This window comes from Trematomus bernacchii, unplaced genomic scaffold (assembly GCF_902827165.1).
Source record: "Trematomus bernacchii unplaced genomic scaffold, fTreBer1.1, whole genome shotgun sequence".
In the NCBI taxonomy this organism is placed as follows: domain Eukaryota; kingdom Metazoa; phylum Chordata; class Actinopteri; order Perciformes; family Nototheniidae; genus Trematomus; species Trematomus bernacchii.
Window position 1 is genome coordinate 797,071 of NW_022988050.1, and position 10,401 is coordinate 807,471.

General features: G+C 41.4%; 1 protein-coding gene across 2 annotated transcripts; it reads right to left on the bottom strand.

The window, feature by feature from the left end:
- Nucleotides 1-308: 308 nt before the first annotated feature.
- LOC117473884 lies at nt 309-6,021 on the bottom strand. Of its 2 annotated transcripts, XM_034119833.1 has the most exons (6): nt 5,465-6,021; nt 4,189-4,317; nt 3,418-3,559; nt 2,752-2,826; nt 1,957-2,083; nt 309-1,147 (listed from the first exon to the last, which is right to left on the bottom strand). In XM_034119833.1, exons 1-6 carry the CDS (start codon nt 5,712-5,714, stop codon nt 968-970), a joined length of 903 nt encoding a protein of 300 aa, XP_033975724.1. In that variant the 5' UTR covers nt 5,715-6,021; the 3' UTR covers nt 309-967. The 2 variants fall into 2 exon arrangements, with proteins under 2 accessions (XP_033975724.1, XP_033975725.1); XM_034119834.1 differs by lacking the exon at nt 2,752-2,826.
- Between the last annotated feature and the right edge of the window lie 4,380 nt (nt 6,022-10,401).

Genomic DNA, 10,401 nt, shown 5'->3' on the forward strand with positions numbered 1-10,401 from the left:
CGCCTAGGGCACCAAAATGTCTAGGGCCGGCCCTGAGTCCCACGGGGTCGTATACGATCCAAATATCACGTTGTGTTCAAAGCGTCATATATCTTCTCAGCTGTTTGAGCCAGAGACATGCCGTGGTTTTCCTCTTAAACTAGAGAAATGGCAATAATCAACTCTATTACGAGGCGTTTACTTATTTCGATGATAATAAAATGTAATTTTCTGTGTTCAATGTTTCTTTCAATGTTATGTTTAGCAGTTATTTTTTATGAAATAAGTAAAAAATTCAATCTCCGTTTTTTTTTTTTTTTTTTTTTTATGGGCAAATATCCCCTATTATAGTATATATAAGTCTCTAATGAGTGACATATATCATTAGCTGAGGTTATGCTGATTTCTGGGATGTGTACAACTTGATTATACTGTAAAGAAATTACAATTTATAAGGCAAAATATACAAACACGGAAATGTCCTATGTCGGTCTCAGAGGGTTAAGGGGTTTTGCAATGTGATCATATATATGCAGCTTTTCACCTCCATCAGTCTGGAGGAAGAAAACAGGATTCCCACCACAGAAGAAGAGCAATTTCCTGCTTTACAAAACACATGTTGCGTGCAGTGCTTTGAATGGCAGTTGTTGCGAGCTTAGAGAAGTATTAAAGTGCATCATCTACTGTAGCGAACACATTGATTATGAATAAGTACTTGATCTAATTCCCCTTAAAAACATCCCTCAACTCGTCCACACATCACAAGTGAGCAGTCCTTTGCATTGGCAAGCTTAGAGATTGAAGTCCTTGCTCTGCAGAGATCCTGGTAGGCAGGTGTGTGAAACAAACCAGGGCGTTTTCCTTAAGTTATCTGAGCCTCTGTGCAGTTTTCTGCCAGCACTGTAGTCCAATCCAGGAAGTAAAGCCTGAATATGCTAAATAGTGGTGTCCCAGAGTCCCAGACAGCTCCAACAACTATTGGAAGTCCTCACTCAAGCACAGAACTTCGTGATTTCACTGTACGGATCACACCAGTGCTGTTATTAAGTATCCTTCGTGTCACATTGGCTCGTAGGTGTGTATCTTTTCCTGGCAGCGGGGACACCGGTGTTGCACGTTCTTGAACCGGTCGTTGAAGAAAGGGATGAGACAGCAGCCTAAAAGACCCCTGTGGAAGGAAGAGAAGTACCAGGGGAAGATCAAAGGTCTATCTTTGCAACAGGAAAGCTTTGCAATGACTAGTGGTCTTTAAAGGTCCCCTATTATACTGTTTTTCATCAATATATTATAGGTCTCAGATATATACAACACGTGTCTCTGAAGTGTTTGGCTCCAAACAGCAAACAAATCATTGCAGCATCCCATAATCCCCTCTGTTTCAGCCCTGTTTCAAAAGTGCTGATTCTCTGTCTGTTACTTTAGATGAAAATAAGGAGCCCCTCCCCACGCCCCTCTGAGAGATATTTGGTTACAAAGAACACAATGGTGCTCTAGGAGGAGATTCAGGTGATAAGGTGGGGGGGGGGGGGTTACCTTGGTTGCTGATTGGCTAATGGTTACACAAGACAAAACATCGTTATGACATCACAAAGTGGCCAAAATCTGATCAGCTCATTTTCAGACAGGTTTTTATATAAATGGATCAGGACAAAAAGAGAGAGAATCTTTGTTCCTGAAACTTTCAGAGTCTCTTTACACAGAGGGGACAAATGTTGATGTAGGAGAGACATGAAGAAGAGGGGACACATGTTGATGTAGAAGAGACATGAAGAAGAGGGGACACATGTTGATGTAGGAGAGACATGAAGAAGAGGGGACACATGTTGATGTCGAAGAGACATGAAGAAGAGGGGACAAATGTTGATGTAGAAGAGACGTGAAGAAGAGGGGACACATGTTGATGTAGAAGAGACATGAAGAAGTGGATTTTGCATAATAGGTGACCTTTAAAACATGTCTACAACTGAAAACACGCACCCTAAAATGGCGCACGTGCAGCAAATTATCCAGGTAGCTTCGCCCACCCTGCTGCGGGTCTCTGTGAGGACGACCTCCCCACAGCATGGACACCTCGTCCACTCCGGGGTTTGGCAAAGACACTCCACTGACCGAAGAAATACAGGAAGAAGAACGGCATAACAAGACATCATTTAGAGCGGGATAGAAAATATAGTATGGTATAGTATTTCGAAAATGTCTTTAAAAAAAATAACGACATAGTAAAGTATGTCAAAATAATCAGAAAAAACAATCATAGTATGGTATATAAACATTACATTTACACACATTACACTCCATTCTTCGTGTGTGTGTGTGTGTGTGTGTGTGTGTGTGTGTGTGTGTGTGTGTGTGTGTGTGTGTGTGTGTGTGTGTGTGTGTGTGTGTGTGTGCGTGCGTGCGTGCGTGCGTGCGTGCGTGCGTGCGTGCGTGCGTGCGTGCGTGCGTGCGTGCGTGCGTGCGTGCGTGCGTGCGTGCGTGCGTGCGTGCGTGCGTGCGTGCGTGCGTGCGTCAACTTTATTGTCAATCTTTCAGTTTGTGTGTACAGACAGAGAGATCGAAATACCGTTTCCCACAATCCCGAATACAGAAACAACAAATATATATATACAAATATATATACAAATATGTATATACCTATATATACACTGTGTGTGTGTGTGTGTGTGTGTGTGTGTGTGTGTGTGTGTGTGTGTGTGTGTGTGTGTGTGTGTGTGTGTGTGTGTGTGTGTGTGTGTGTGTGTGTGTGTGTGTGTGTGTGTGTGTGTGTTCTACCTGGAACCACTGGGCCTGATGGTGTTTCTGTAACAGGCTCCGGTGCCACTTCCTCCTGCTCCAGCTCCAGATGACCTGATTTAAGACATTTCAGTCAGACCACTCACTTAAAAATGTTTGTTAACAGCAGAACATAGTTTGTGTTTTGGCTCCGTACCGGTGAGGCAGAGGTGGCAAATCTTGTAGTTTAAATAGAGCGCCTGATTCAGGAGTTGGTAACAACTTTGATTAAGCGCTTTGAGCACCAGGAAAAGCGCTATATAAATCAAATGTATTATTATTATTATTAACTTCCCTTAAAGCGTTTCTGAGACGTAGGTACTGAATACACGAAAACATTCAACTGTTGCAACTAAAAGCATAAAAAAAGCTATTTGCACAGGAAGCTGGGATGCCATTACTAAGTTAATATGAAGTTAATCATAGCTGCTTTAAAATGGCAGTACTGTTCGAATACATTTTCAGAATCAGAAACAGGTTTATTACCAGGTAGGTTCAGCGGGGACACCGTTTTTTTCAACCTGTGTGTGTGTGTGTGTGTGTGTGTGTGTGTGTGTGTGTGTGTGTGTGTGTGTGTGTGTGTGTGTGTGTGTGTGTGTGTGTGTGTGTGTGTGTGTGTGTGTGTGTGTGTGTGTGTGTGTGTGTGTGTGTGTGTGTGTTCTCTACCTGGAACCACTGGGCCTGATGGTGTTTCTGTAACAGGCTCCGGTGCCACTTCCTCCTGCTCCAGCTGGGGGGGGGGGCAGCATGTAGATCCCCCCACGGGGACCCTCAGTTTTATAAGAAGGGGCACATGGGTCCAGATGACCTGATTTAAGACATTTAAGTCAGACCACTCACTTAAAAGCAGAACATAGTTTGTGTTTTGGCTCCGTACCGGTGAGGCAGATGTGGCATAGAGCGCCTGATTCAGGAGTTGGTAACAACTTTGATTAAGCGCTTTGAGCACCAGGAAAAGTGCTATATAAATCAAATTTATTATTATTATTATTAACTTCCCCCAAAGCGTTTCTAAGATAGTGCGTTTACTAGAATGAGACGTAGGTACTGAATACATGAAAACATTCAACTGTTGCAACTAAAAGCATAAAAAAACCTATTTGCACAGGAAGCTGGGATGCCATTACTAAGTTAATATGAAGTTAATCATAGCTGCTTTAAAATGGCAGTACTGTTCGAATACATTTTCCAGGTAGGTTCACACGTACGAGGAATCTGACTTGGTGAACTAAAAGTAAAACTAAAATTAAAAGAATTATTTTACGAAAACTATAATAACATTAACAAATATAAAAAAGAATAAAAAATATAGCATAGAAATAGAATGGAATAAAACATGGAATAAAATGTGGCAGTAATAAAAAAAGAAAACAGATATTGTGTGCATTAATTGAATGCATTTTCCTAAAACTGTAATCAGAGTGAAGGATAACGTGCCTCTGTTGGCTGAGGGCTTGGAGGCATTCCTCTGTTTCTCCAGCTCCTTCTTCTTGGCCAGCAGCTCCTCCAGCTCCCTCCGGATGTTCTCCAGCTCACACAGCTGCTGGTCGCTGTCCTCACATGGCACTAAACACACCACACACACAGGTGTACACACATTAAACAGATCTATAGCTGAGCATTACCTCAGATGAGAGGGCACACATCTTTAAATTAGATTTGATTGTTTTTTTTCCAATTCTTCAGGAATATTTGATTAAAAATGCAGCATTTTTTTTATTGAACATTCTCTTTTTCCTTCAACAGCTTCCATATTTTGTGACCTAATAGCCGCGTTCACACCGGAGTACTTTTCCCCGTACTTTTCGCGTTTAGTTCCGTTAGTACCCCTTTATGTCGCGTTCACACCAAAAAGAGCACTTAGTGCCGGGAACTTTTACCCCCATTTTTAGTGCCTGCTGAGAGATGGTACTTTCCTGGGGGAAAAAAGTGCCCCAGTTCTGATTGGCTGGGCGAATTGCAAACCACGCCCCGTAAAACTCTGAAATGTTTTTGTAGAGCCGCCATTTTATTATCCTCGCATTAGCATTATTAGCATTAGCATTCGCCCAGCGCACAAACGCAGAGAGACTAACTTATGGCAACACAAAATAAAACATGGGAGCGGTGGAGATGAGGAGGTGTCGGCGTTCTGGCGATTTACTCTGAAGGCTTCAGTAGAAGCTGCTGGGACTCCCAGCAGCTTCCAGGTAGCACTATACTGGATCAATAAGACACACCTCTTTGAGTTAGATTTGAGTGTTTTTTTAATAATTTTAGATCAGACATATATAGAAGTATTTGCCATCATTAGGTCACATGAACGCTATTTAAAAAAATACTTTTAAAGAACAAATGCTGATGTACTTTAATGAAATATTCCTATAAAATTAACTTAATTTGAATAAAGGATATGAAATGAACAAGTTAGCGCAGGCGTCTTGTGCCATTCAAACAGTCATTTATTGAGACGTGAAACCATGTGGTTAAAAGTAAGCGCTCAGATGAGAGCTAACCGTCCCTTTTCTTACATTTCATTTGACTTTTGCCTTTCTTGATTTGATCCTTTAATATTTGAACACAGTAAACACGCCTCAACGTTGATGAGAAAGGTAATAAAAGACACACAAACCATTCTCAAAGCAATGCAGCAGCTGTCAATCACCAAATACTAACAGGATCATTTGGGAACCACTGAATTATTTGTGCTTATTAGTGTGGATTCATGACTCACGTTCCCCTGTGGTGGAGACGCCGTCGTCCTTCTTCCTGAAGCGCTGCATCTCCAGCAGCATGAAGCGTCTGTTGTGGAGCTGCTTGATGCGAAACTCAATGAAGGCCTTTAGGGATTCGTGGTTCCCAGGCTTGATACCATGTTCAAAATCCTGCTGCTGCTCTTGTTGAGGCATTAAAGTGACCCTCGTGTTCTTCCCGATGCTCGGAGTCTGAGAGAAAGACCGAAGAATCACCTGGTCCTGGTTCATCCTGGACTAAAGACCTGAATCAAGGTGGTTTTTAAAGTAGTTCTACCCACACTGAATCCTCAAATTAAATGGAAAACATGGAGACAAGCATCTGAATCCAGGTTTGAGTCCTTCTGGAGCGAATGTAGGTTTCAAAAGCCTAGTTTCGAATCATCTGCTCAGGGAAATAGAAAGCTGGATGATGTCAAACATTTCTTCTCAAAATGATTTAAAGCACAAAAACTAATCCGAGGCATTGCAAAATACACTCATCTAAAAGTTATATTTCCCATCGTCGACATTAGAAGTAGCTTCAACACAGGCGCCTCTGGATGTGACTCAGGGTGAAATGATGTAAACAGCGTGCACAAACAGATCAGATCGTAAAACATGCAAATGATACGAGCCAAGGGCCTCTGCAGGACAATGGACAGTAGCTGGGGTTCACAGGAACACTGCTGCGGTCATTTGCAAGGTGATGACATTTACATGTTTTGGTGCAAGCTTTTTTAATCAGGGTGATTTATTCCATTTTCATTTGTTAAACAAATTCCCTCTTGTCTTGTTTTCCTGGCACAGTTCATCATATTGTTTTTGTGGTTGTTAAGAATACATCCCAATGCACAGTATGAGTTCACCTCAAAAACCAGACTATTTATTAAAGACTTTGAGCTTTTGTTATTAAAGGTCACCTATCATGCTATTTGTAGGCAATAGCATAGGTCTCAGATATATCAAAAATATATAAAAAACATGTCTATGAAGTGTTTTGCTCAAAATACCAAACAGATCACCCATATCACATATTTCACTTCCTGTTTCAAAAGTGCTGATTTGGGGTATAAAGCTTTAAAAAAAAAAACTTGATAAAAAAAAAAGGAGGGGGCTGAGCTCATGCGGGACCCGGCAGCTACTGTCTAAACCAGGGGTGTCAAACTCAATTTCATCACGGGCCACATCAGCATTATGGTTGCACTCAAAAGGCCGGTTGTAACTTTAAGACTATATAAAAATACATATATAAATATTTAATATATATAAAATAATGTATTATATTACATTATTGCCTCTGCATTGGATTATTATCGGATAGGGTAATAACTTCATGATTAACTACGTCTGAAAGCAGAAGTCTAGGGCAAATAATTGCAAGTCTCTTCAGTAAGAATGTCACAAAATGATTTTAAAAGAAAAGTGACATTTTGAAAAAAAAGTAATTTTTGAGAAAAAGGCTAATTCTAAGAAAAAAGGCATATTCTGAGAAAAAGTCAAATTTTAGATGCATTGTGGGACATGTCGTTTATGGGCAACGTGCTTCTGTTAAGTAGCATGTAACCGTATAATAAACATATTATAAAACGGACAAGTCAAATCAAGCAATCTGATTGGTTCTTAGCCGTGATATACTGAGCGTATACCACGGGTAGAATTGTAGTTACTTTTCACAACAAGTCAGTATCCCTCCGCGTCTGAGAAAACTGTATACAGTTGGGCTGAAAAGCAAACTGCCTGCAGTTTGCTTTTCAAACTGGGACAAGAAAACAGCGGAGAAGTAACGGGGCAGAAACCCTCCTTTTTACGCAGCGGTCCAGACATAGACATCAAACGGCAAAACATATTCAGTGTGCAGTTCCTTTGGCATTAGGGCAGGGATATCTAGATGCTTTCCAAGGTTTGACATAATGAATTGTGCTACTTTTAAAGCAAGCAACGATGTTTTGAAATCTGTAATCAAAAAGGTCCGCAAAAACGCTATCGACCAATCAGATTGCTTGATTTGACTTGTCCGTTTTATAAATATATTTACATTTCTTCCGTTACGAAACAAACTTACAAAGCATAAGATGGAAACATTTAAGATGAATTTCGACCTCCGGGGGGGTCTTACTATGGAGGAGTGGATTGAGCAGTGCCTATCTCCAGAAAAAAAAGCACCTAAACGACGACATGTAGAGCTACGTGAAGAGCAGGTAGACCAACTGGAAAAGTATCACCATTCAAAAGCTTTCTGATGCGGGTCTTGAAACAAAGCAGAGAAATGATGACCGTTAGTGGCCACAGGTGCGAATGCTCTCTCCAGAGCTACTGGAAGCCGAATCTCGGGGACCGGAGAAAGTGGAGCAATATTCTCGCCACGCCAAGCAACAGCCTAGAACAGGGGTAGGCAAGTAAGTTTGGCCGTGGGCCAATTTTTTGCTGAGCCACAAGATGGCGGGCCAGAACATAATCGAAGCCTAATTCAAGGAATTGATTTTGGTAAGAGGGCGCAGCGCCCCTGTTCCCCGGTTCAGAAAAAACTCTGATATCGCTGATAACCCTCCCCATCAACACTCTGATGCGCAGTCAGATCTGCTGATTGGTTCACTGATGATATAGGCGCCCAATCCAGAGCCTCTGGATAGACCCGCCCAAAGGGAGGCTCGTCGTCTCTAGCCCCATTTCAGTCCCATGTTAAAAGTCAGGGCTATTATCTGTATTTTAACAGACTTTTAAATTGAGGTGTATTTATTGTTCTCTTCAAAGTTTTTTTTTTTCTGAAATTTTAGGGAGGATGGTCCTCCCTTTCTTCAATGGACGAGCCTCCACTGAATGAGTTATTAACTAGGTAGCAGTGTTATTTAACATACTTTTATTCTGATAAGTATTGTCAAGTTCTCTGGGTTTTTGGCATTTATTTGAGTGTTTGCCCACATTTGAGAGGCTTGAGGGGCAACAGAGGACGCATGGACAACTGGAATCCTTTTTCCTTTTCTTTATTTCAACTTTTCAAGGACACATTAGGATTCTTTCAGGTTGAAAACCTTTAAAAAAATACAAAATAAATAAATTACAGCATGTTTTGCTTTGCAATTTATTTAATATATTATAACCTAAATTAATCAGTAACCAAGTATTTTACTCAAACTCAATGTATTTAATAGTTAAAGGGGACCTATCATGCAAAATGCACTTTTGTACGTCTTGTATACATGAATATGTGTCCCCGGTGTTCCAGGGAACTCACCAAGTGTCAGTGGCTCAGTGTTTTCTGACACTTGGTGAGTTCCCTGGTGTTCCAGGGAACTCACCAAGTGTCAGAAAACACAACCCTCTCTATTTTCCTCCATACCCAAATCTCTAAAAAAGGGGCTGCAACGGATCTGATAAAAACTGATCCAGATTTGAACACTGTCCTGACGTCAGGACGGTGGCGCTACGGCTATTGGGCCAACTCTCCACCTATCAGGGGAATGTGTCTGTAGTCTGCCACAAAAGCAGCGAAGAAGACTTCCCGCGCATGGTTGCCATGGTTACCCTTCTGTTTATTCTCCGCTGTGGCTTTTGTTCTCCCTCCCCGAGGCAAGCACTGTAATTCTCTCCGGTTAGTCCACCAGCAGATGACAAACACCCACCTCTCCGTCTCTTCCAAGGAACGAGGGGACCGTGCGGCAGAGTTTCAGTTAGGTTTTCTTTCGCCGGTCAAGATGTCCGTTAAAGTTGAAATCTTCCGGACAAAATTTGAAAAGTGCCGGTCAAAGGTCTTCTTTGTTATTTATTGAGCTTTAAAACAAATGAATAACAACTCTATATAATAATATAAGAATAAAACACGGAGGACGGAGATCTCTTTTTCTCCCCCTCTTCTGACTTGATCAGAGCACGCTCCCCTCTCCTGCAGGGGGGCGTGGTCAGCTGCAGCTCACAGAATCAGCCCCCTGCAAAAACAGGGCTGGAGAACAGCAAATAGAGTGAAATGAGGCATGGCTAAAATGCATGATCTGTTTGGTATTTTGAAAACAGAAACGTATAAATATACCTTATATAGGTATGGCCCTACAATATATAATTTAAATATAGCATGATAGGTGTCCTTTAAATAAGTACTTTAATTGACGTCAGTGCACCCCGCTGCCTGATTGTGCGTGTGCTGTATGTCATTCATTCTCAACATAGATAAAAGTACAATAAGCATTCTTCAGGTGTAGGTAGATTCTCTATTCGGACATTATAGCCTATATGTGCGACTGTCGGTCCGATGTTGTAAAAAAAAAAAAAAAAAAAAAAATCTCAAAATATTTTTTTATTTTTTATTCTCAAAATTACGGGCCAAATATTATTGCTGGCGGGCCAACAATGGCCCGCGGGCCGCCTGTTGCCGACCCATGGCCTAGAACAACCTCAACCTATACAAGTAACCTCGTAAGCCATTCTGCTGATGCTGGACAGTTTTTCAGTGGGTGCACAATAAATGGCAACATACAAATCAATGTAAATAAATAGCCAAATAATGGATCAACTCTCTCTGTCTACAACACACTCTCACTCCCTAAACGTCCAGGAGCGACGCTTGGTCAGGGTCCCGTGGCGTGCAGTTGGGACGGGCTTCGCGTCGGGCCGAACCACGCCCCTTAGCTGTGATATAATGAGCATATACCACGGCCTGTCGTGAGCTATTGCTTAATTATATTCTTTGCAAGCTCTTGTGGGGCCACATAAAATGAAGTGGCGGGCCGGATAGCAACACATTTAAAGACAACAGAAATATTCTTTCAACAGCATGACAACATTTTAAAATATTTGTTGTGGCCATTTATGATTGTTTACTCAAGGATTTCTTATTTTCTGTGCTGTAAAAATGAGGGGAAGTGCAGTTTGTGTCACATTATACGCAGAATGTTAGAAAGTATATATATAAGTGCAGCTTTAAAACTTGTGAAACGAGCACTAA